General features: G+C 53.6%; 7 protein-coding genes across 7 annotated transcripts; all 7 read right to left on the bottom strand.

Annotated features, from left to right (window-relative positions):
• Positions 1-393: 393 nt before the first annotated feature.
• LOC308183638 (feather beta keratin-like) lies at positions 394-1,488 on the bottom strand. Its single transcript, XM_080569857.1, has 2 exons — positions 1,471-1,488; positions 394-1,151 (listed from the first exon to the last, which is right to left on the bottom strand). The coding sequence occupies exon 2, from the start codon at positions 1,128-1,130 to the stop codon at positions 834-836; it is 297 nt and encodes a 98-aa protein (XP_080425983.1). The 5' UTR covers positions 1,131-1,151; positions 1,471-1,488; the 3' UTR covers positions 394-833.
• Positions 1,489-4,367: 2,879 nt separating this feature from the next.
• LOC308183641 (feather beta keratin-like) lies at positions 4,368-6,161 on the bottom strand. The gene is made up of 2 exons (XM_080569861.1): positions 5,391-6,161; positions 4,368-5,055 (listed from the first exon to the last, which is right to left on the bottom strand). Exon 2 carries the CDS (start codon positions 5,032-5,034, stop codon positions 4,738-4,740), a length of 297 nt encoding a protein of 98 aa, XP_080425987.1. The 5' UTR covers positions 5,035-5,055; positions 5,391-6,161; the 3' UTR covers positions 4,368-4,737.
• Positions 6,162-8,347: 2,186 nt separating this feature from the next.
• On the bottom strand, positions 8,348-9,159 carry LOC308183636 (feather beta keratin). Its single transcript, XM_080569856.1, has one exon. The coding sequence runs from the start codon at positions 9,058-9,060 to the stop codon at positions 8,764-8,766; it is 297 nt and encodes a 98-aa protein (XP_080425982.1). The 5' UTR covers positions 9,061-9,159; the 3' UTR covers positions 8,348-8,763.
• Positions 9,160-9,187: 28 nt separating this feature from the next.
• On the bottom strand, positions 9,188-13,852 carry LOC308183643 (feather beta keratin-like). Its single transcript, XM_080569863.1, has one exon. It carries the CDS (start codon positions 13,084-13,086, stop codon positions 12,790-12,792), a length of 297 nt encoding a protein of 98 aa, XP_080425989.1. The 5' UTR covers positions 13,087-13,852; the 3' UTR covers positions 9,188-12,789.
• Positions 13,853-15,876: 2,024 nt separating this feature from the next.
• LOC308183646 (feather beta keratin-like) lies at positions 15,877-19,302 on the bottom strand. The gene has a single exon (XM_080569866.1). The coding sequence runs from the start codon at positions 17,110-17,112 to the stop codon at positions 16,816-16,818; it is 297 nt and encodes a 98-aa protein (XP_080425992.1). The 5' UTR covers positions 17,113-19,302; the 3' UTR covers positions 15,877-16,815.
• Positions 19,303-19,424: 122 nt separating this feature from the next.
• Positions 19,425-21,387, bottom strand: LOC308183656 (feather beta keratin-like). The gene has a single exon (XM_080569902.1). The coding sequence runs from the start codon at positions 21,136-21,138 to the stop codon at positions 20,842-20,844; it is 297 nt and encodes a 98-aa protein (XP_080426028.1). The 5' UTR covers positions 21,139-21,387; the 3' UTR covers positions 19,425-20,841.
• A 1,809-nt stretch (positions 21,388-23,196) lies between these two features.
• On the bottom strand, positions 23,197-25,360 carry LOC308183649 (feather beta keratin-like). Its single transcript, XM_080569895.1, has one exon. It carries the CDS (start codon positions 25,162-25,164, stop codon positions 24,868-24,870), a length of 297 nt encoding a protein of 98 aa, XP_080426021.1. The 5' UTR covers positions 25,165-25,360; the 3' UTR covers positions 23,197-24,867.
• Positions 25,361-25,383: the final 23 nt, after the last annotated feature.

The raw sequence follows: 25,383 nt of genomic DNA on the forward strand, positions 1-25,383 counted from the left end.
AGCAATCACCAGAGCATGGTGTAATTAAGCAACCACACTCAAGCCATGTTGCTTCCCTCCCTGATGCTGGTGCCCTTCCATTTTGGGGCAGAAGGTCAGGAAGGCACAACGGCTTCATCCAGGAGGATTTCTTCCTCTCCTTGCTCTGGTAGGCAAGGGTCAGACAGGGACTTGGCAGAAACCCTTAGGTGAATGCTGCAGAATGGTCTGGCAAACACAAAAGCACTGCCTGTGCATCTCTGTTGGACTGGTTGACTGCTTCAGAAACAGGAGTGTAGGCACAGAATTCAATAGTCTCATTGCAGAAGAACCTGTAGACTCCATGATATCCCAGTTCCCTCGACAGAGCATGGCTGGGAATGCCAAAAGGGAAGGATCATGAGGAGACACAGATTACATTGCAGCATAAACTTTAATGAGTCTGAAGAAGGAATCAAAGCAGCACTTGGAGGAAGGGATCCGGCCCAGGCTGCCACAAGGACAGCTGGCAGTCAGACCCCCCATCACCACAACGGGATGCATGTCTTCCTCCTTCACATGGCAAGAGGGAGAAGAAACAGGACACTCTTGACTTGCTTCCGGATGAACCCATGGTACACGACAGCAGGAGACAACAAGGACTCATGATGCAGAGAAGAAAGCGGGAGAAGAAGATGTCTGCTGGCCGTGTTTCCAGACAGCACAGGCTGGCACCCTGGCTTCCCTCTCTGCTCTGCAGGAGGCCACGAGGGTGCTCAGCCCATCTGGAAACCCTGGCCAGCAGCTCCGTTCTCAGTCCGGCGCTTGGCTTCAGGCTTCCTGGTCGATGCGCTCACTGGTCATCCTCGTGGGCTTTAGCAGGGCAGGCACCTCCTGCCACTGTAGCGGCCACCAAAGCCAGAGAGGCCAAAGCCCCCGGAGGAGATGGGCACTCCCTCCTCACTCAGAATGCTGCCAACGGCAGCCGAGGTGGTGGATCCCACAGCGGTGTTCTGGGGGAAGGAGCTGAGGATGGGGCCAGGCAGGGTCACCACCACGGGAGAGGGCTGGATCACCACACGGGAGTCCTGGCACTGCCGGACACAGGGCTCGTTGCAGCTGTTGGCAAGCGGGGTTGGGCCACAGGGACGGCACAGATCGTAGCAGGACATGGCTGTGGGATGGAGGCGCACCTGGGAGAGAGGGCAGGGAAAGAACAAGCAGCGTGTCAGCAGCAGCCTGACAGCCTGCTGGCCAAGACAGAAGGCATAGTCTGGGGAGCAGCGACAGGCTGTGCGAGGACAGAGAGGGGCCCAAGGGCCCCTGCAAAGACAGCCCAAGACCTCCTCCCACCTCCCCCTGCAGTGGCAAGCAGAACAGCAATGGAGGGAGCAGCGTCAAGGGGCAAGGCCCACACCAAACATGCACGGAGGCAAAGACTTGATCGAGGCCAGAAGGCCAAGGGGAGAAGAAGAGCAAGAGGGGAGTGAGGAGAAGGTCCTTGCAGCTCACCTTGTTCACCAAGGAGGAGAAGGCAAGAGAAGTGGATGAGGGAGCCTGCTGTTGGACAGGCTTTTATACCAGTCCAGACTGCCCCAGGCCCAGAGGCGCCATTTGCACTTGTAATGTGTTTACCAACAAGACCGTCAAGTATGCAAAACACCACAATTAAAGAAATGGGTGTCTTATGTTCCCTGCAGTGACCCCTTTTCATTTTCCTGTTCAGGACATGCCCATTCCATCACACAGGCTCCTTTCAAGTGACAGGATTACAGGCCAAAATGCTTCTGGGGAAGTGACACAAAAGCACAGGAAGAAGATGAAGGCAAAAAGAAGGAGATGGCCAAATTGTCAAGTGGTGCCAGCCTCTCACCCTCCTGCAGCTTCCTTCAGGCTTTGTCCTAAATGCATGGGTACTCATTTCCTTGCAAACCCACCCTTAAAGGTCAGACTGCCAGCCAGACTCATCAGCAAAGAGCAGACACAGCCTTTGCTTTACCTATCAACCTGCTCAGGCTGCCTTAGGCAACAGATTTCCAAGCATGGCAGCTCTGCCATCAGGCCTCAGCCCTTCTGTGGGACCAAGCATTGCTCTCAGGAGACAAAAGCTTGGCTGGTTTTCCTCTCCCCTCTGCCCCCAACAACTAGAGGTCCCCTGTCACCACAGCAGGCCTCTTTCAGAAACAGGGACATGGCTCTCTCTCTAACACACACTCCTGCTGCCCACTCCTGTTAAACCGGGATGTCTCCTGCAGACAAAGGCCCATACTGGACAACAAATAGAGCTGCTTTCCTCCTTCCCCATCTCCACGCCTCAGATTCTGCTTTGACCCCACATACTGACAGAACAGTGCACACCAGCAAAAATGTGACCATATTTCCATGCAACACAGAACTCTGCCCAGAAACAAGGGAGGTCTGGGAGTGCCATCGAGGGCAGCCTGGGCAGCAGCAGCTATCAGGACGTCCCTGGGGACGTGTGCCAAGGGGCAACACCAAGACATACCCTGCACTTTCCTTCAGCAGCACAGTTCCTGGGGGAACAACCGCCCAGCTTGGGATAATCAGCATACAGAGCTCAGGCCCCTCAGCCAGGCCCTTATCCCACGGGGTGGACAAAATGCCTTCCCAATGAGGCTGGGACTCCACCAGACACAGGCAACTCTCTAATCACAGAGGCCCAACCAAATTCCTCATTTAGGAAGATGAGGAAGGGTTTGAAGGCGCACAGTACTACCCTGATGATGACAGTGAACATCTATCCCAAAGAGTGCTGTCACAGCTCAGTAGGAGCCACCTGCTGCCTACAAAATGGGAGCCAGGAGCCAAGCAAGGCCATACAGCCAGCAGGGCAGCAGCTACACCAGCAATGGCTCTCGTTGCACAGCACCTGAGCAAGGAAGATGAGGAGATGGAAGGCAGATTCAGCCAGGAGTCCAGCTCAATGGTCAGATTCATGGTGGTAACACAGGACTGATGACAAGCCAGTCCACACTTCAGGGTCAGGTCCAGTGACAGCAACCAGGGTCAACACAGGGCCCAAGGACTGCTGACTAGGCCCGGGAAAACAAAACAATACAAAACAAAAAAAACAACAGGCAGACCCAAGGGAAAGCTGGGAAACCACTGGGCAACTTTGGGCCCACCAAGGGGACACAAGGATAGGCATAAGCAAATCTGTAACAGACCAGGCAACCCACACTGATGACCCAGAGCTGAAAGGGAGGCCAAAGGCTCAGGACAGAGCTTAACTATAGCCCTGGGGTCAATGGGAGGAGGGTGCGGTGCGAGGCCTCTGGTGAGCCTGATGAGGGCCATTGGGCCTCTGCTGCACTCAGACAACTGATGTGCAAGAGGAGGAAATCTCCTGTGCACCTGGGACATAGGACACCAGCTGCATCTACCACAAAAGAAGAAAGGAAGGAAGCTTCAATTAATTTTCCAAGGCAAAACATGTCTCGCAGCTCAGGGTCTGCCCAGAAGTTGCAATGCCCTGCAGCACCCTGCGCTCCCTGATCGCCTGCTGCAGATGCTGCCTTCCCTCCCTGGTATCCGCTTTTCACTGCACTTTGCTTCTGCTGTCAGCTCAAGGTGGCTCAGGAATGTTGACAAAGAGTGTGTTTCCTGAGGGTCTTCCTGCACAGCAACGCTGAGGGCTTTGCCTGACACCAGTGGTCGGTCAGAGAATGCAGGCCTTTAGTTACAGTGTAAGGCATCGTAGGATTTCCCCAGCATAGGGGATAGCATGAGAGGTGCCCCTCACTCTGCCTCAAGCAGGAGTGGGTGACACAGACAAAAGCATCTCCTGTGGAGGACTAGAGCATATGGGAAGAAGGGCTGTGGAGCTTGTTTTCCCTTGTGTCCCCTGTGGCAGGAGCAATCACCAGATCCCGGTGCAGTTGGACCCAACAAGTATGTGCCACCTCCACACACGCCATGTTACTTCCCTCTCTGTTTTTGGTTCTCTTACAGGCTGAGGAAGAAGGTCAGGAAGGCACAACGGCTTCATCCAGGAGGATTTCTTCCTCTCCTTGCTCTGGTAGGCAAGGGTCAGACAGGGACTTGGCAGAAACCCTCACTTGAATGCCACAGGGGAACAGTAACACAAACTCACAAGCAGTGACTGTGCAGCACTCTTGGAAAGGTTGACTGCTTCAGAAACAGGAGTGTAGGCACAGAATTCAATAGTCTCATTGCAGAAGAACCTGTAGACTCCATGATATCCCAGTTCCCTCTACAGAGCATGGCTGGGAATCACAGGAAAAAAGTAACAAGCCAGATTAAATCTTTCACTGGGCATCTAAATAGAAAAGGAACATATGGAGACTCAGATTATATTGAAGCAAAAACTTTAATGAGTCTGAAGAAGGAATCAAAGCAGCTCATGGTGGAAGGGATGGAGTCCAGACTGCCACAAGGACAGCTGGCAGTCAGAACCCCCACCACCACAACAGGATGCATGTCTTCCTCCTTCACATGACAAAAGGGAGAACAAACAGTAAGGACACTCTTGACTTGCTTCCGGATGAACCCATGCAACAGGACAGCAGGAGACAACAAGGACTCATGATGCAGAGAAGAAAGTGGGAGAAGAAGAAGATGTCTGCTGGCCATGTTTCCAGACAGCACAGGCTGGCACCCTGGCTTCCCTCTCTGCTCTGCAGGAGGCCACGAGGGTATTCAGCCCATCTGGAAACCCTGGCCAGCAGCTCCGTCCTCAGTCCGGCACCTGGCTTCGTGCTTCCTGGTCGATGCACTCACTGGTCATCCTCGTGGGCTTTAGCAGGGCAGGCACCTTCTGCCACTGTAGCGGCCACCAAAGCCAGAGAGGCCAAAGCCCCCGGAGGAGATGGGCACTCCCTCCTCACTCAGAATGCTGCCAACGGCAGCCGAGGTGGTGGATCCCACAGCGGTGTTCTGGGGGAAGGAGCTGAGGATGGGGCCGGGCAGGGTCACCACCACGGGAGATGGTTCAATCACCACACGGGAGTCCTGGCACTGCCGGACACAGGGCTCGTTGCAGCTGTTGGCAAGCGGGGTTGGGCCACAGGGACGGCACAGATCGTAGCAGGACATGGCTGTGGGATGGAGGCGTACCTGGGAGAGAGGGCAGGGAAAGAACAAGCAGCGTGTCAGCAGCAGCCTGACAGCCTGCTGGCCAAGACAGAAGGCATAGTCTGGGGAGCAGCGACAGGCTGTGCGAGGACAGAGAGGGGCTTGCGAGCCTGTGTCCCCAAGGGCCCCTGCAAAGACAGCCCAAGACCTCCTCCCACCTTCCCCCACAGTGGCGTGCAGAACAGTGATGGAGGGAGCAGCGTCAAGGGGCAAGGCCCACACCAAAGCTGCACAGAGGCAAAGACTCGGTCGAGGCCAGAAGGCCAAGGGGAGAAGAAGAGCAAGAGGGGAGTGAGGAGAAGGCACTTGCAGCTCACCTTGTTCACCAAGGAGGAGAAGGCAAGAGAAGTGGATGAGGCAGCCTGCTGTTGGATGACTTTTTATACTGTTCCAGACTGCCCCAGGCCCAGAGGCACCATTTGCACAGGTAATGTTTTTACTAGCAAGCTCATCTCACATGCAAAATATTACAATTTAAGAATCTCTGGCATTTATTTGTTCCCTGCAATGCTCCCTTTTCGTTTCCTTGCTCATGTCATAGCCATTCTGCCACGCTGGCTTCTTTCAAGTCACAGGATTAGAGGCCAAAATGTTTCCAGGCAAAAATACACGTCAGCACAAGGAGATGATGAAGACAATGATGAGGATTGTCCTACCTCTTAAGGCAATGCGAGCCTCTTACTCCCTGGAGCCTTGCTTCAGCACTCGTCCTGATATTTGGAGTACATCTCCTCCCTAGCCTTGAAGTTTCAGGCCGGACTTCCAGGTGTGAGGGTCAGCATTATCAATCTCCCTCCTCAACGCAGCGCTTACTCAGGTTCTGTTAGTCATTGTATTTCTAGGCAAGGCACCTCTAATCTTGGTTTTAGACTCTCCCTCAGATTAACTATTGCTCTTGGGAGAAATGTGCCTGGCTCTTCTTTTGTAACCGTACTTCTCCCCTTTGTACCTTCCTGCTTTACAAATCTTAATTCCAAGAATTGGGAATGAAGGCTGCTGCCCTCCCAAGACTTCCTGCTGGAGAGCTTCAATAACAAAAGCACATGCTGAGTAATTGATACACATCACTCTGCCTGCCCATGTCTTTGCGCCCTGGCTGTCCAGACTGACAGCACAGCAGGCACAAGCACATATTTGGTAGGATTTCCACAGGACACCTCACCCACCCTGCTCAGCAGCACGCGTGCTCTGGGAGTCCTCACAAGGGCAGCCAGATGAGCAAGGGCACCAGACGTGCCCCTAACTCTGCCTGAGGCAGGATCAGAGTGGCAGGAGCAAAGCAGTGCCTGTGGAGGACAAGAGTGTGGGAAGGGGGAACTGAGAACAGAGCTGTTGGTGTGCCACAACCTCGGTCTCCCCAGCTTGAGGCCAGGGTGGAGGGACAAAGCAATCATTGGCTTGGGACCACCCCAGGCACAGCCTGCACAGCAGCAGAGTGGGATTTTTGGAGGAGTCCTGCGGGGCTGCTCCAGACCCACTTGGCTTCAGGACACAGTGATGCACACATAATACCCTGCAAGACATAACACTTTTCACCACAGGAATGCTCCAGTTGGGAAGAGGGTACTCGTCCTGCTCTATTCCCGTCCTCTGCAGTGTTTTCAGGACAAGTGAAAGATTCTCCATAAGCCCTTTCAGAGGAAAGGAAACAAACTCCGCATCGCCATTCACCTCCCCTCGCCATTATACACACCAAGGCTGAATTTACCTGCATCGTGCCAAGATTTAAACAAGGTTCACATCACCCTCTAAAAGCTGCCCTGGCTGCCACCTGTCCCTTTGACTTCTTTGGGACTCCCTCCTCTTTGTGGCTTTGGCAGATGTGCTTGGAGGAGGGATGGGCAGAACAAAATATTTAGAGTGGTAATATACCATCAGAGCTTCACCCAGCTGGGCATTGGCCTGCACAAACATACCTTCCAGCAATTCAAAGGTTTGCTTCATCAGCTGGCAGACAGGATCAAACCTTCGTTGTGGGTGATATGACAATTAGAGAGAGGGGGCTCCTGGAAACCCTCCTAAGATCTTGCCAATACCGCACCTCTCTGTCACTCCTACAAAGACCAAATTCCTTAAGGGTACTAGTCATTGTGGCCAACGTTTCTACGTCTGGGTGGAGGTCGGTCACAAGTGGTGTCCCTTAGGGGTTGGTCTTGGGACCGGTGCTCTTCAACATCTTCACCAATGACATAGACGATGGAATTGTGTGCACCCTCAGAAAGTTTGCAGCTGACACTAAGCTGAGTGGTGCAGTCGATACAATAGAGGGAAGGGATGCCATCCAAAGGGACCTGGGCACGCCGGAGAAGTGGGCCCATGAGAACCTAATGAGGTTCAACAAGGCCAAGTGCAAGGTGTTGCACTTAGGCTGGGGCTATCCCAGTTATTTATATAGACTGGGAGAAGAAGAACTTGAGAGCGGCCCTGTGGAGAAGGACTTGGCGGTCCTGATGGACGAGAAGCTGGACATGAGCCAGCAGTGCGCACTTGCAGCCCAGAAGGCCAACTATTTCCTGGGCTGCATTAAAGAAGGGGTGGCCAGCCAGGAGAGGGAGGTGATTGTCCCCCTCTACTCTGCTCTTCTGAGACCCCACCTGGAATACTGCATGCAGCCCTGGTGCCCCCAGCACAAGAAGGATGTGGAGCTATTGGAACGGGTCAACAGGTGGGCCACTAAGATGATCAGAGGGCTGGAGCACCTCTCCTATGGAGAAAGGTTGAGGGAACTGCGCTTATTAGCTTGGAGAAGAGAAGACTCCTGGGAGACCTCATTGTGGCCTTCCAGTACTTGAAGGGAGTGTATGAACAGGAGGGGGAACACCTGTTTACATGTGTTGGTAGTGATAGGAAAAGGGGGAATGGTTTTAAACTAAGACAGGGGAGATTTAGGTTAGATATTAGGAGAAAGCTTTTCACTCAGAGGGTGGTGAGGCACTGGAACAGGTAGCCATGAGAGGATGAGGATGCCCCATCCCTGGAGGCAATCAAGGCCAGGCTAGGCTAGAAGTGTCTCTGGGCAGCCTGCTCTTCTGGTTGACAACCCTGTCCAGAGTAGCGGGGTTGAAACTAGATGATACTTAAGGTCCTTTTCAACCCAAGCCATTCTCTGATTCTATGATCTCCTACAGGCATGAAGGAGATCCACATTAGGACCATATCCACCCATGCTTTTCCACTCCAAGACATCACAGTTCCCCCTGGAAAGGTTCACTGGACATCCCAATAGAAAAGGAACATAAGGAGACTCAGATTACCTTGAAGCAAAAACTTTAATGAGTCTGAAGAAGGAATCAAAGCAGCACTTGGAGGAAGGGATCCGGCCCAGGCTGCCACAAGGACAGCTGGCAGTCAGACCCCCCATCACCACAACGGGATGCACGTCTTCCTCCCTTGCATGGAGAGAGGGAGAAGAAACAGGGCACTCTTGACTTGCTTCCGGATGAACCCATGGCACAGAACAGCAGGAGACAACAAGGACTCATGATGCAGAGAAGAAAGCGGGAGAAGAAGATGTCTGCTGGCCATGTTTCCAGACAGCACAGGCTGGCACCCTGGCTTCCCTCTCTGCTCTGCAGGAGGCCACGAGGGTATTCAGCCCATCTGGAAACCCTGGCCAGCAGCTCCGTCCTCAGTCCGGCACCTGGCTTCGGGCTTCCTGGTCGATGCGCTCACTGGACGTCCACCTGGGCTTTAGCAGGGCAGGCACCTCCTGCCACTGTAGCGGCCACCAAGGCCAGAGAGGCCAAAGCCCCCGGAGGAGATGGGCACTCCCTCCTCACTCAGAATGCTGCCAACGGCAGCCGAGGTGGTGGATCCCACTGCGGTGTTCTGGGGGAAGGAGCTGAGGATGGGGCCGGGCAGGGTCACCACCACGGGAGAGGGCTGGATCACCACACGGGAGTCCTGGCACTGCCGGACACAGGGCTCGTTGCAGCTGTTGGCAAGCGGGGTTGGGCCACAGGGACGGCACAGATCGTAGCAGGACATGGCTGTGGGATGGAGGCGCACCTGGGAGAGAGGGCAGGGAAAGAACAAGCAGCGTGTCAGCAGCAGCCTGACAGCCTGCTGGCCAAGACAGAAGGCATAGTCTGGGGAGAAGCGACAGGCTGTGCGAGGACAGAGAGGGGCTTGCGAGCCTGTGTCCCCAAGGGCCCCTGCAAAGACAGCCCAAGACCTCCTCCCACCTTCCCCCACAGTGGCATGCAGAACAGTGATGGAGGGAGCAGCGTCAAGGGGCAAGGCCCACACCAAAGCTGCACAGAGGCAAAGACTCGGTCAAGGCCAGAAGGCCAAGGGGAGAAGAAGAGCAAGAGGGGAGTGAGGAGAAGGCACTTGCAGCTCACCTTGTTCACCAAGGAGGAGAAGGCAAGAGAAGTGGATGAGGCAGCCTGCTGTTGGATGACTTTTTATACTGTTCCAGACTGCCCCAGGCCCAGAGGCACCATTTGCACAGGTAATGTTTTTACTAGCAAGCTCATCTCACATGCAAAATATTACAATTTAAGAATCTCTGGCATTTATTTGTTCCCTGCAATGCTCCCTTTTCATTTCCTTGCTCATGTCATAGCCATTCTGCCACGCTGGCTTCTTTCAAGTCACAGGATTAGAGGCCAAAATGTTTCCAGGCAAAAATACACGTCAGCACAAGGAGATGATGAAGACAATGATGAGGATTGTCCTACCTCTTAAGGCAATGCGAGCCTCTTACTCCCTGGAGCCTTGCTTCAGCACTCGTCCTGATATTTGGAGTACATCTCCTCCCTAGCCTTGAAGTTTCAGGCCGGACTTCCAGGTGTGAGGGTCAGCATTATCAATCTCCCTCCTCAACGCAGCGCTTACTCAGGTTCTGTTAGTCATTGTATTTCTAGGCAAGGCACCTCTAATCTTGGTTTTAGACTCTCCCTCAGATTAACTATTGCTCTTGGGAGAAATGTGCCTGGCTCTTCTTTTGTAACCGTACTTCTCCCCTTTGTACCTTCCTGCTTTACAAATCTTAATTCCAAGAATTGGGAATGAAGGCTGCTGCCCTCCCAAGACTTCCTGCTGGAGAGCTTCAATAACAAAAGCACATGCTGAGTAATTGATACACATCACTCTGCCTGCCCATGTCTTTGCGCCCTGGCTGTCCAGACTGACAGCACAGCAGGCACAAGCACATATTCGGTAGGATTTCCACAGGACACCTCACCCACCCTGCTCAGCAGCACGCGTGCTCTGGGAGTCCTCACAAGGGCAGCCAGATGAGCAAGGGCACCAGACGTGCCCCTAACTCTGCCTGAGGCAGGATCAGAGTGGCAGGAGCAAAGCAGTGCCTGTGGAGGACAAGAGTGTGGGAAGGGGGAACTGAGAACAGAGCTGTTGGTGTGCCACAACCTCGGTCTCCCCAGCTTGAGGCCAGGGTGGAGGGACAAAGCAATCATTGGCTTGGGACCACCCCAGGCACAGCCTGCACAGCAGCAGAGTGGGATTTTTGGAGGAGTCCTGCGGGGCTGCTCCAGACCCACTTGGCTTCAGGACACAGTGATGCACACATAATACCCTGCAAGACATAACACTTTTCACCACAGGAATGCTCCAGTTGGGAAGAGGGTACTCGTCCTGCTCTATTCCTGTCCTCTGCAGTGTTTTCAGGACAAGTGAAAGATTCTCCATAAGCCCTTTCAGAGGAAAGGAAACAAACTCCGCATCGCCATTCACCTCCCCTCGCCATTATACACACCAAGGCTGAATTTACCTGCATCGTGCCAAGATTTAAACAAGGTTCACATCACCCTCTAAAAGCTGCCCTGGCTGCCACCTGTCCCTTTGACTTCTTTGGGACTCCCTCCTCTTTGTGGCTTTGGCAGATGTGCTTGGAGGAGGGATGGGCAGAACAAAATATTTAGAGTGGTAATATACCATCAGAGCTTCACCCAGCTGGGCATTGGCCTGCACAAACATACCTTCCAGCAATTCAAAGGTTTGCTTCATCAGCTGGCAGACAGGATCAAACCTTCGTTGTGGGTGATATGACAATTAGAGAGAGGGGGCTCCTGGAAACCCTCCTAAGATCTTGCCAATACCGCACCTCTCTGTCACTCCTACAAAGACCAAATTCCTTAAGGGTACTAGTCATTGTGGCCAACGTTTCTACGTCTGGGTGGAGGTCGGTCACAAGTGGTGTCCCTTAGGGGTTGGTCTTGGGACCGGTGCTCTTCAACATCTTCACCAATGACATAGACGATGGAATTGTGTGCACCCTCAGAAAGTTTGCAGCTGACACTAAGCTGAGTGGTGCAGTCGATACAATAGAGGGAAGGGATGCCATCCAAAGGGACCTGGGCACGCCGGAGAAGTGGGCCCATGAGAACCTAATGAGGTTCAACAAGGCCAAGTGCAAGGTGTTGCACTTAGGCTGGGGCTATCCCAGTTATTTATATAGACTGGGAGAAGAAGAACTTGAGAGCGGCCCTGTGGAGAAGGACTTGGCGGTCCTGATGGACGAGAAGCTGGACATGAGCCAGCAGTGCGCACTTGCAGCCCAGAAGGCCAACTATTTCCTGGGCTGCATTAAAGAAGGGGTGGCCAGCCAGGAGAGGGAGGTGATTGTCCCCCTCTACTCTGCTCTTCTGAGACCCCACCTGGAATACTGCATGCAGCCCTGGTGCCCCCAGCACAAGAAGGATGTGGAGCTATTGGAACGGGTCAACAGGTGGGCCACTAAGATGATCAGAGGGCTGGAGCACCTCTCCTATGGAGAAAGGTTGAGGGAACTGGGCTTATTAGCTTGGAGAAGAGAAGACTCCTGGGAGACCTCATTGTGGCCTTCCAGTACTTGAAGGGAGTGTATGAACAGGAGGGGGAACACCTGTTTACATGTGTTGGTAGTGATAGGAAAAGGGGGAATGGTTTTAAACTAAGACAGGGGAGATTTAGGTTAGATATTAGGAGAAAGCTTTTCACTCAGAGGGTGGTGAGGCACTGGAACAGGTAGCCATGAGAGGATGAGGATGCCCCATCCCTGGAGGCAATCAAGGCCAGGCTAGGCTAGAAGTGTCTCTGGGCAGCCTGCTCTTCTGGTTGACAACCCTGTCCAGAGTAGCGGGGTTGAAACTAGATGATACTTAAGGTCCTTTTCAACCCAAGCCATTCTCTGATTCTATGATCTCCTACAGGCATGAAGGAGATCCACATTAGGACCATATCCACCCATGCTTTTCCACTCCAAGACATCACAGTTCCCCCTGGAAAGGTTCACTGGACATCCCAATAGAAAAGGAACATAAGGAGACTCAGATTACCTTGAAGCAAAAACTTTAATGAGTCTGAAGAAGGAATCAAAGCAGCACTTGGAGGAAGGGATCCGGCCCAGGCTGCCACAAGGACAGCTGGCAGTCAGACCCCCCATCACCACAACGGGATGCACGTCTTCCTCCCTTGCATGGAGAGAGGGAGAAGAAACAGGGCACTCTTGACTTGCTTCCGGATGAACCCATGGCACAGAACAGCAGGAGACAACAAGGACTCATGATGCAGAGAAGAAAGCGGGAGAAGAAGATGTCTGCTGGCCATGTTTCCAGACAGCACAGGCTGGCACCCTGGCTTCCCTCTCTGCTCTGCAGGAGGCCACGAGGGTATTCAGCCCATCTGGAAACCCTGGCCAGCAGCTCCGTCCTCAGTCCGGCACCTGGCTTCGGGCTTCCTGGTCGATGCGCTCACTGGACGTCCACCTGGGCTTTAGCAGGGCAGGCACCTCCTGCCACTGTAGCGGCCACCAAAGCCAGAGAGGCCAAAGCCCCCGGAGGAGATGGGCACTCCCTCCTCACTCAGAATGCTGCCAACGGCAGCCGAGGTGGTGGATCCCACTGCGGTGTTCTGGGGGAAGGAGCTGAGGATGGGGCCGGGCAGGGTCACCACCACGGGAGAGGGCTGGATCACCACACGGGAGTCCTGGCACTGCCGGACACAGGGCTCGTTGCAGCTGTTGGCAAGCGGGGTTGGGCCACAGGGACGGCACAGATCGTAGCAGGACATGGCTGTGGGATGGAGGCGCACCTGGGAGAGAGGGCAGGGAAAGAACAAGCAGCGTGTCAGCAGCAGCCTGACAGCCTGCTGGCCAAGACAGAAGGCATAGTCTGGGGAGCAGCGACAGGCTGTGCGAGGACAGAGAGGGGCTTGCGAGCCTGTGTCCCCAAGGGCCCCTGCAAAGACAGCCCAAGACCTCCTCCCACCTTCCCCCACAGTGGCATGCAGAACAGTGATGGAGGGAGCAGCGTCAAGGGGCAAGGCCCACACCAAAGCTGCACAGAGGCAAAGACTCGGTCAAGGCCAGAAGGCCAAGGGGAGAAGAAGAGCAAGAGGGGAGTGAGGAGAAGGCACTTGCAGCTCACCTTGTTCACCAAGGAGGAGAAGGCAAGAGAAGTGGATGAGGCAGCCTGCTGTTGGATGACTTTTTATACTGTTCCAGACTGCCCCAGGCCCAGAGGCACCATTTGCACAGGTAATGTTTTTACTAGCAAGCTCATCTCACATGCAAAATATTACAATTTAAGAATCTCTGGCATTTATTTGTTCCCTGCAATGCTCCCTTTTCGTTTCCTTGCTCATGTCATAGCCATTCTGCCACGCTGGCTTCTTTCAAGTCACAGGATTAGAGGCCAAAATGTTTCCAGGCAAAAATACACGTCAGCACAAGGAGATGATGAAGACAATGATGAGGATTGTCCTACCTCTTAAGGCAATGCGAGCCTCTTACTCCCTGGAGCCTTGCTTCAGCACTCGTCCTGATATTTGGAGTACATCTCCTCCCTAGCCTTGAAGTTTCAGGTCGGACTTCCAGGTGTGAGGGTCAGCATTATCAATCTCCCTCCTCAACGCAGCGCTTACTCAGGTTCTGTTAGTCATTGTATTTCTAGGCAAGGCACCTCTAATCTTGGTTTTAGACTCTCCCTCAGATTAACTATTGCTCTTGGGAGAAATGTGCCTGGCTCTTCTTTTGTAACCGTACTTCTCCCCTTTGTACCTTCCTGCTTTACAAATCTTAATTCCAAGAATTGGGAATGAAGGCTGCTGCCCTCCCAAGACTTCCTGCTGGAGAGCTTCAATAACAAAAGCACATGCTGAGTAATTGATACACATCACTCTGCCTGCCCATGTCTTTGCGCCCTGGCTGTCCAGACTGACAGCACAGCAGGCACAAGCACATATTCGGTAGGATTTCCACAGGACACCTCACCCACCCTGCTCAGCAGCACGCGTGCTCTGGGAGTCCTCACAAGGGCAGCCAGATGAGCAAGGGCACCAGACGTGCCCCTAACTCTGCCTGAGGCAGGATCAGAGTGGCAGGAGCAAAGCAGTGCCTGTGGAGGACAAGAGTGTGGGAAGGGGGAACTGAGAACAGAGCTGTTGGTGTGCCACAACCTCGGTCTCCCCAGCTTGAGGCCAGGGTGGAGGGACAAAGCAATCATTGGCTTGGGACCACCCCAGGCACAGCCTGCACAGCAGCAGAGTGGGATTTTTGGAGGAGTCCTGCGGGGCTGCTCCAGACCCACTTGGCTTCAGGACACAGTGATGCACACATAATACCCTGCAAGACATAACACTTTTCACCACAGGAATGCTCCAGTTGGGAAGAGGGTACTCGTCCTGCTCTATTCCTGTCCTCTGCAGTGTTTTCAGGACAAGTGAAAGATTCTCCATAAGCCCTTTCAGAGGAAAGGGAACAAACTCCGCATCGCCATTCACCTCCCCTCGCCATTATACACACCAAGGCTGAATTTACCTGCATCGTGCCAAGATTTAAACAAGGTTCACATCACCCTCTAAAAGCTGCCCTGGCTGCCACCTGTCCCTTTGACTTCTTTGGGACTCCCTCCTCTTTGTGGCTTTGGCAGATGTGCTTGGAGGAGGGATGGGCAGAACAAAATATTTAGAGTGGTAATATACCATCAGAGCTTCACCCAGCTGGGCATTGGCCTGCACAAACATACCTTCCAGCAATTCAAAGGTTTGCTTCATCAGCTGGCAGACAGGATCAAACCTTCGTTGTGGGTGATATGACAATTAGAGAGAGGAGGCTCCTGGAAACCCTCCTAAGATCTTGCCAATACCGCACCTCTCTGTCACTCCTACAAAGACCAAATTCCTTAAGGGTACTAGTCATTGTGGCCAACGTTTCTACGTCTGGGTGGAGGTCGGTCACAAGTGGTGTCCCTTAGGGGTTGGTCTTGGGACCGGTGCTCTTCAACATCTTCACCAATGACATAGACGATGGAATTGTGTGCACCCTCAGAAAGTTTGCAGCTGACACTAAGCTGAGTGGTGCAGTCGATACAATAGAGGGAAGGGATGCCATCCAAAGGGACCTGGGCACGCCGGAGAAGTGGGCCCATGAGAACCTAATGAGGTTCAACAAGGCCAAGTGCAAGGTGTTGCACTTAGGCTGGGGCTATCCCAGTTATTTATATAGACTGGGAGAAGAAGAACTTGAGAGCGGCCCTGTGGAGAAGGACTTGGCGGTCCTGATGGACGAGAAGCTGGACATGAGCCAGCAGTGCGCACTTGCAGCCCAGAAGGCCAACTATTTCCTGGGCTGCATTAAAGAAGGGGTGGCCAGCCAGGAGAGGGAGGTGATTGTCCCCCTCTACTCTGCTCTTCTGAGACCCCACCTGGAATACTGCATGCAGCCCTGGTGCCCCCAGCACAAGAAGGATGTGGAGCTATTGGAACGGGTCAACAGGTGGGCCACTAAGATGATCAGAGGGCTGGAGCACCTCTCCTATGGAGAAAGGTTGAGGGAACTGCGCTTATTAGCTTGGAGAAGAGAAGACTCCTGGGAGACCTCATTGTGGCCTTCCAGTACTTGAAGGGAGTGTATGAACAGGAGGGGGAACACCTGTTTACATGTGTTGGTAGTGATAGGAAAAGGGGGAATGGTTTTAAACTAAGACAGGGGAGATTTAGGTTAGATATTAGGAGAAAGCTTTTCACTCAGAGGGTGGTGAGGCACTGGAACAGGTAGCCATGAGAGGATGAGGATGCCCCATCCCTGGAGGCAATCAAGGCCAGGCTAGGCTAGAAGTGTCTCTGGGCAGCCTGCTCTTCTGGTTGACAACCCTGTCCAGAGTAGCGGGGTTGAAACTAGATGATACTTAAGGTCCTTTTCAACCCAAGCCATTCTCTGATTCTATGATCTCCTACAGGCATGAAGGAGATCCACATTAGGACCATATCCACCCATGCTTTTCCACTCCAAGACATCACAGTTCCCCCTGGAAAGGTTCACTGGACATCCCAATAGAAAAGGAACATAAGGAGACTCAGATTACCTTGAAGCAAAAACTTTAATGAGTCTGAAGAAGGAATCAAAGCAGCACTTGGAGGAAGGGATCCGGCCCAGGCTGCCACAAGGACAGCTGGCAGTCAGACCCCCCATCACCACAACGGGATGCACGTCTTCCTCCCTTGCATGGAGAGAGGGAGAAGAAACAGGGCACTCTTGACTTGCTTCCGGATGAACCCATGGCACAGAACAGCAGGAGACAACAAGGACTCATGATGCAGAGAAGAAAGCGGGAGAAGAAGATGTCTGCTGGCCATGTTTCCAGACAGCACAGGCTGGCACCCTGGCTTCCCTCTCTGCTCTGCAGGAGGCCACGAGGGTATTCAGCCCATCTGGAAACCCTGGCCAGCAGCTCCGTCCTCAGTCCGGCACCTGGCTTCGGGCTTCCTGGTCGATGCGCTCACTGGACGTCCACCTGGGCTTTAGCAGGGCAGGCACCTCCTGCCACTGTAGCGGCCACCAAAGCCAGAGAGGCCAAAGCCCCCGGAGGAGATGGGCACTCCCTCCTCACTCAGAATGCTGCCAACGGCAGCCGAGGTGGTGGATCCCACTGCGGTGTTCTGGGGGAAGGAGCTGAGGATGGGGCCGGGCAGGGTCACCACCACGGGAGAGGGCTGGATCACCACACGGGAGTCCTGGCACTGCCGGACACAGGGCTCGTTGCAGCTGTTGGCAAGCGGGGTTGGGCCACAGGGACGGCACAGATCGTAGCAGGACATGGCTGTGGGATGGAGGCGCACCTGGGAGAGAGGGCAGGGAAAGAACAAGCAGCGTGTCAGCAGCAGCCTGACAGCCTGCTGGCCAAGACAGAAGGCATAGTCTGGGGAGCAGCGACAGGCTGTGCGAGGACAGAGAGGGGCTTGCGAGCCTGTGTCCCCAAGGGCCCCTGCAAAGACAGCCCAAGACCTCCTCCCACCTTCCCCCACAGTGGCATGCAGAACAGTGATGGAGGGAGCAGCGTCAAGGGGCAAGGCCCACACCAAAGCTGCACAGAGGCAAAGACTCGGTCAAGGCCAGAAGGCCAAGGGGAGAAGAAGAGCAAGAGGGGAGTGAGGAGAAGGCACTTGCAGCTCACCTTGTTCACCAAGGAGGAGAAGGCAAGAGAAGTGGATGAGGCAGCCTGCTGTTGGATGACTTTTTATACTGTTCCAGACTGCCCCAGGCCCAGAGGCACCATTTGCACAGGTAATGTTTTTACTAGCAAGCTCATCTCACATGCAAAATATTACAATTTAAGAATCTCTGGCATTTATTTGTTCCCTGCAATGCTCCCTTTTCGTTTCCTTGCTCATGTCATAGCCATTCTGCCACGCTGGCTTCTTTCAAGTCACAGGATTAGAGGCCAAAATGTTTCCAGGCAAAAATACACGTCAGCACAAGGAGATGATGAAGACAATGATGAGGATTGTCCTACCTCTTAAGGCAATGCGAGCCTCTTACTCCCTGGAGCCTTGCTTCAGCACTCGTCCTGATATTTGGAGTACATCTCCTCCCTAGCCTTGAAGTTTCAGGCCGGACTTCCAGGTGTGAGGGTCAGCATTATCAATCTCCCTCCTCAACGCAGCGCTTACTCAGGTTCTGTTAGTCATTGTATTTCTAGGCAAGGCACCTCTAATCTTGGTTTTAGACTCTCCCTCAGATTAACTATTGCTCTTGGGAGAAATGTGCCTGGCTCTTCTTTTGTAACCGTACTTCTCCCCTTTGTACCTTCCTGCTTTACAAATCTTAATTCCAAGAATTGGGAATGAAGGCTGCTGCCCTCCCAAGACTTCCTGCTGGAGAGCTTCAATAACAAAAGCACATGCTGAGTAATTGATACACATCACTCTGCCTGCCCATGTCTTTGCGCCCTGGCTGTCCAGACTGACAGCACAGCAGGCACAAGCACATATTCGGTAGGATTTCCACAGGACACCTCACCCACCCTGCTCAGCAGCACGCGTGCTCTGGGAGTCCTCACAAGGGCAGCCAGATGAGCAAGGGCACCAGACGTGCCCCTAACTCTGCCTGAGGCAGGATCAGAGTGGCAGGAGCAAAGCAGTGCCTGTGGAGGACAAGAGTGTGGGAAGGGGGAACTGAGAACAGAGCTGTTGGTGTGCCACAACCTCGGTCTCCCCAGCTTGAGGCCAGGGTGGAGGGACAAAGCAATCATTGGCTTGGGACCACCCCAGGCACAGCCTGCACAGCAGCAGAGTGGGATTTTTGGAGGAGTCCTGCGGGGCTGCTCCAGACCCACTTGGCTTCAGGACACAGTGATGCACACATAATACCCTGCAAGACATAACACTTTTCACCACAGGAATGCTCCAGTTGGGAAGAGGGTACTCGTCCTGCTCTATTCCTGTCCTCTGCAGTGTTTTCAGGACAAGTGAAAGATTCTCCATAAGCCCTTTCAGAGGAAAGGAAACAAACTCCGCATCGCCATTCACCTCCCCTCGCCATTATACACACCAAGGCTGAATTTACCTGCATCGTGCCAAGATTTAAACAAGGTTCACATCACCCTCTAAAAGCTGCCCTGGCTGCCACCTGTCCCTTTGACTTCTTTGGGACTCCCTCCTCTTTGTGGCTTTGGCAGATGTGCTTGGAGGAGGGATGGGCAGAACAAAATATTTAGAGTGGTAATATACCATCAGAGCTTCACCCAGCTGGGCATTGGCCTGCACAAACATACCTTCCAGCAATTCAAAGGTTTGCTTCATCAGCTGGCAGACAGGATCAAACCTTCGTTGTGGGTGATATGACAATTAGAGAGAGGGGGCTCCTGGAAACCCTCCTAAGATCTTGCCAATACCGCACCTCTCTGTCACTCCTACAAAGACCAAATTCCTTAAGGGTACTAGTCATTGTGGCCAACGTTTCTACGTCTGGGTGGAGGTCGGTCACAAGTGGTGTCCCTTAGGGGTTGGTCTTGGGACCGGTGCTCTTCAACATCTTCACCAATGACATAGACGATGGAATTGTGTGCACCCTCAGAAAGTTTGCAGATGACACTAAGCTGAGTGGTGCAGTCGATACAATAGAGGGAAGGGATGCCATCCAAAGGGACCTGGGCACGCCGGAGAAGTGGGCCCATGAGAACCTAATGAGGTTCAACAAGGCCAAGTGCAAGGTGTTGCACTTAGGCTGGGGCTATCCCAGTTATTTATATAGACTGGGAGAAGAAGAACTTGAGAGCGGCCCTGTGGAGAAGGACTTGGCGGTCCTGATGGACGAGAAGCTGGACATGAGCCAGCAGTGCGCACTTGCAGCCCAGAAGGCCAACTATTTCCTGGGCTGCATTAAAGAAGGGGTGGCCAGCCAGGAGAGGGAGGTGATTGTCCCCCTCTACTCTGCTCTTCTGAGACCCCACCTGGAATACTGCATGCAGCCCTGGTGCCCCCAGCACAAGAAGGATGTGGAGCTATTGGAACGGGTCAACAGGTGGGCCACTAAGATGATCAGAGGGCTGGAGCACCTCTCCTATGGAGAAAGGTTGAGGGAACTGGGCTTATTAGCTTGGAGAAGAGAAGACTCCTGGGAGACCTCATTGTGGCCTTCCAGTACTTGAAGGGAGTGTATGAACAGGAGGGGGAACACCTGTTTACATGTGTTGGTAGTGATAGGAAAAGGGGGAATGGTTTTAAACTAAGACAGGGGAGATTTAGGTTAGATATTAGGAGAAAGCTTTTCACTCAGAGGGTGGTGAGGCACTGGAACAGGTAGCCATGAGAGGATGAGGATGCCCCATCCCTGGAGGCAATCAAGGCCAGGCTAGGCTAGAAGTGTCTCTGGGCAGCCTGCTCTTCTGGTTGACAACCCTGTCCAGAGTAGCGGGGTTGAAACTAGATGATACTTAAGGTCCTTTTCAACCCAAGCCATTCTCTGATTCTATGATCTCCTACAGGCATGAAGGAGATCCACATTAGGACCATATCCACCCATGCTTTTCCACTCCAAGACATCACAGTTCCCCCTGGAAAGGTTCACTGGACATCCCAATAGAAAAGGAACATAAGGAGACTCAGATTACCTTGAAGCAAAAACTTTAATGAGTCTGAAGAAGGAATCAAAGCAGCACTTGGAGGAAGGGATCCGGCCCAGGCTGCCACAAGGACAGCTGGCAGTCAGACCCCCCATCACCACAACGGGATGCACGTCTTCCTCCCTTGCATGGAGAGAGGGAGAAGAAACAGGGCACTCTTGACTTGCTTCCGGATGAACCCATGGCACAGAACAGCAGGAGACAACAAGGACTCATGATGCAGAGAAGAAAGCGGGAGAAGAAGATGTCTGCTGGCCATGTTTCCAGACAGCACAGGCTGGCACCCTGGCTTCCCTCTCTGCTCTGCAGGAGGCCACGAGGGTATTCAGCCCATCTGGAAACCCTGGCCAGCAGCTCCGTCCTCAGTCCGGCACCTGGCTTCGGGCTTCCTGGTCGATGCGCTCACTGGACGTCCACCTGGGCTTTAGCAGGGCAGGCACCTCCTGCCACTGTAGCGGCCACCAAAGCCAGAGAGGCCAAAGCCCCCGGAGGAGATGGGCACTCCCTCCTCACTCAGAATGCTGCCAACGGCAGCCGAGGTGGTGGATCCCACTGCGGTGTTCTGGGGGAAGGAGCTGAGGATGGGGCCGGGCAGGGTCACCACCACGGGAGAGGGCTGGATCACCACACGGGAGTCCTGGCACTGCCGGACACAGGGCTCGTTGCAGCTGTTGGCAAGCGGGGTTGGGCCACAGGGACGGCACAGATCGTAGCAGGACATGGCTGTGGGATGGAGGCGCACCTGGGAGAGAGGGCAGGGAAAGAACAAGCAGCGTGTCAGCAGCAGCCTGACAGCCTGCTGGCCAAGACAGAAGGCATAGTCTGGGGAGCAGCGACAGGCTGTGCGAGGACAGAGAGGGGCTTGCGAGCCTGTGTCCCCAAGGGCCCCTGCAAAGACAGCCCAAGACCTCCTCCCACCTTCCCCCACAGTGGCATGCAGAACAGTGATGGAGGGAGCAGCGTCAAGGGGCAAGGCCCACACCAAAGCTGCACAGAGGCAAAGACTCGGTCAAGGCCAGAAGGCCAAGGGGAGAAGAAGAGCAAGAGGGGAGTGAGGAGAAGGCACTTGCAGCTCACCTTGTTCACCAAGGAGGAGAAGGCAAGAGAAGTGGATGAGGCAGCCTGCTGTTGGATGACTTTTTATACTGTTCCAGACTGCCCCAGGCCCAGAGGCACCATTTGCACAGGTAATGTTTTTACTAGCAAGCTCATCTCACATGCAAAATATTACAATTTAAGAATCTCTGGCATTTATTTGTTCCCTGCAATGCTCCCTTTTCGTTTCCTTGCTCATGTCATAGCCATTCTGCCACGCTGGCTTCTTTCAAGTCACAGGATTAGAGGCCAAAATGTTTCCAGGCAAAAATACACGTCAGCACAAGGAGATGATGAAGACAATGATGAGGATTGTCCTACCTCTTAAGGCAATGCGAGCCTCTTACTCCCTGGAGCCTTGCTTCAGCACTCGTCCTGATATTTGGAGTACATCTCCTCCCTAGCCTTGAAGTTTCAGGCCGGACTTCCAGGTGTGAGGGTCAGCATTATCAATCTCCCTCCTCAACGCAGCGCTTACTCAGGTTCTGTTAGTCATTGTATTTCTAGGCAAGGCACCTCTAATCTTGGTTTTAGACTCTCCCTCAGATTAACTATTGCTCTTGGGAGAAATGTGCCTGGCTCTTCTTTTGTAACCGTACTTCTCCCCTTTGTACCTTCCTGCTTTACAAATCTTAATTCCAAGAATTGGGAATGAAGGCTGCTGCCCTCCCAAGACTTCCTGCTGGAGAGCTTCAATAACAAAAGCACATGCTGAGTAATTGATACACATCACTCTGCCTGCCCATGTCTTTGCGCCCTGGCTGTCCAGACTGACAGCACAGCAGGCACAAGCACATATTCGGTAGGATTTCCACAGGACACCTCACCCACCCTGCTCAGCAGCACGCGTGCTCTGGGAGTCCTCACAAGGGCAGCCAGATGAGCAAGGGCACCAGACGTGCCCCTAACTCTGCCTGAGGCAGGATCAGAGTGGCAGGAGCAAAGCAGTGCCTGTGGAGGACAAGAGTGTGGGAAGGGGGAACTGAGAACAGAGCTGTTGGTGTGCCACAACCTCGGTCTCCCCAGCTTGAGGCCAGGGTGGAGGGACAAAGCAATCATTGGCTTGGGACCACCCCAGGCACAGCCTGCACAGCAGCAGAGTGGGATTTTTGGAGGAGTCCTGCGGGGCTGCTCCAGACCCACTTGGCTTCAGGACACAGTGATGCACACATAATACCCTGCAAGACATAACACTTTTCACCACAGGAATGCTCCAGTTGGGAAGAGGGTACTCGTCCTGCTCTATTCCTGTCCTCTGCAGTGTTTTCAGGACAAGTGAAAGATTCTCCATAAGCCCTTTCAGAGGAAAGGAAACAAACTCCGCATCGCCATTCACCTCCCCTCGCCATTATACACACCAAGGCTGAATTTACCTGCATCGTGCCAAGATTTAAACAAGGTTCACATCACCCTCTAAAAGCTGCCCTGGCTGCCACCTGTCCCTTTGACTTCTTTGGGACTCCCTCCTCTTTGTGGCTTTGGCAGATGTGCTTGGAGGAGGGATGGGCAGAACAAAATATTTAGAGTGGTAATATACCATCAGAGCTTCACCCAGCTGGGCATTGGCCTGCACAAACATACCTTCCAGCAATTCAAAGGTTTGCTTCATCAGCTGGCAGACAGGATCAAACCTTCGTTGTGGGTGATATGACAATTAGAGAGAGGAGGCTCCTGGAAACCCTCCTAAGATCTTGCCAATACCGCACCTCTCTGTCACTCCTACAAAGACCAAATTCCTTAAGGGTACTAGTCATTGTGGCCAACGTTTCTACGTCTGGGTGGAGGTCGGTCACAAGTGGTGTCCCTTAGGGGTTGGTCTTGGGACCGGTGCTCTTCAACATCTTCACCAATGACATAGACGATGGAATTGTGTGCACCCTCAGAAAGTTTGCAGCTGACACTAAGCTGAGTGGTGCAGTCGATACAATAGAGGGAAGGGATGCCATCCAAAGGGACCTGGGCACGCCGGAGAAGTGGGCCCATGAGAACCTAATGAGGTTCAACAAGGCCAAGTGCAAGGTGTTGCACTTAGGCTGGGGCTATCCCAGTTATTTATATAGACTGGGAGAAGAAGAACTTGAGAGCGGCCCTGTGGAGAAGGACTTGGCGGTCCTGATGGACGAGAAGCTGGACATGAGCCAGCAGTGCGCACTTGCAGCCCAGAAGGCCAACTATTTCCTGGGCTGCATTAAAGAAGGGGTGGCCAGCCAGGAGAGGGAGGTGATTGTCCCCCTCTACTCTGCTCTTCTGAGACCCCACCTGGAATACTGCATGCAGCCCTGGTGCCCCCAGCACAAGAAGGATGTGGAGCTATTGGAACGGGTCAACAGGTGGGCCACTAAGATGATCAGAGGGCTGGAGCACCTCTCCTATGGAGAAAGGTTGAGGGAACTGGGCTTATTAGCTTGGAGAAGAGAAGACTCCTGGGAGACCTCATTGTGGCCTTCCAGTACTTGAAGGGAGTGTATGAACAGGAGGGGGAACACCTGTTTACATGTGTTGGTAGTGATAGGAAAAGGGGGAATGGTTTTAAACTAAGACAGGGGAGATTTAGGTTAGATATTAGGAGAAAGCTTTTCACTCAGAGGGTGGTGAGGCACTGGAACAGGTAGCCATGAGAGGATGAGGATGCCCCATCCCTGGAGGCAATCAAGGCCAGGCTAGGCTAGAAGTGTCTCTGGGCAGCCTGCTCTTCTGGTTGACAACCCTGTCCAGAGTAGCGGGGTTGAAACTAGATGATACTTAAGGTCCTTTTCAACCCAAGCCATTCTCTGATTCTATGATCTCCTACAGGCATGAAGGAGATCCACATTAGGACCATATCCACCCATGCTTTTCCACTCCAAGACATCACAGTTCCCCCTGGAAAGGTTCACTGGACATCCCAATAGAAAAGGAACATAAGGAGACTCAGATTACCTTGAAGCAAAAACTTTAATGAGTCTGAAGAAGGAATCAAAGCAGCACTTGGAGGAAGGGATCCGGCCCAGGCTGCCACAAGGACAGCTGGCAGTCAGACCCCCCATCACCACAACGGGATGCACGTCTTCCTCCCTTGCATGGAGAGAGGGAGAAGAAACAGGGCACTCTTGACTTGCTTCCGGATGAACCCATGGCACAGAACAGCAGGAGACAACAAGGACTCATGATGCAGAGAAGAAAGCGGGAGAAGAAGATGTCTGCTGGCCATGTTTCCAGACAGCACAGGCTGGCACCCTGGCTTCCCTCTCTGCTCTGCAGGAGGCCACGAGGGTATTCAGCCCATCTGGAAACCCTGGCCAGCAGCTCCGTCCTCAGTCCGGCACCTGGCTTCGGGCTTCCTGGTCGATGCGCTCACTGGACGTCCACCTGGGCTTTAGCAGGGCAGGCACCTCCTGCCACTGTAGCGGCCACCAAAGCCAGAGAGGCCAAAGCCCCCGGAGGAGATGGGCACTCCCTCCTCACTCAGAATGCTGCCAACGGCAGCCGAGGTGGTGGATCCCACTGCGGTGTTCTGGGGGAAGGAGCTGAGGATGGGGCCGGGCAGGGTCACCACCACGGGAGAGGGCTGGATCACCACACGGGAGTCCTGGCACTGCCGGACACAGGGCTCGTTGCAGCTGTTGGCAAGCGGGGTTGGGCCACAGGGACGGCACAGATCGTAGCAGGACATGGCTGTGGGATGGAGGCGCACCTGGGAGAGAGGGCAGGGAAAGAACAAGCAGCGTGTCAGCAGCAGCCTGACAGCCTGCTGGCCAAGACAGAAGGCATAGTCTGGGGAGCAGCGACAGGCTGTGCGAGGACAGAGAGGGGCTTGCGAGCCTGTGTCCCCAAGGGCCCCTGCAAAGACAGCCCAAGACCTCCTCCCACCTTCCCCCACAGTGACATGCAG

This window comes from Anser brachyrhynchus (genome assembly GCF_964034855.1).
Source record: "Anser brachyrhynchus genome assembly, chromosome: 28".
Taxonomy (NCBI): domain Eukaryota; kingdom Metazoa; phylum Chordata; class Aves; order Anseriformes; family Anatidae; genus Anser; species Anser brachyrhynchus.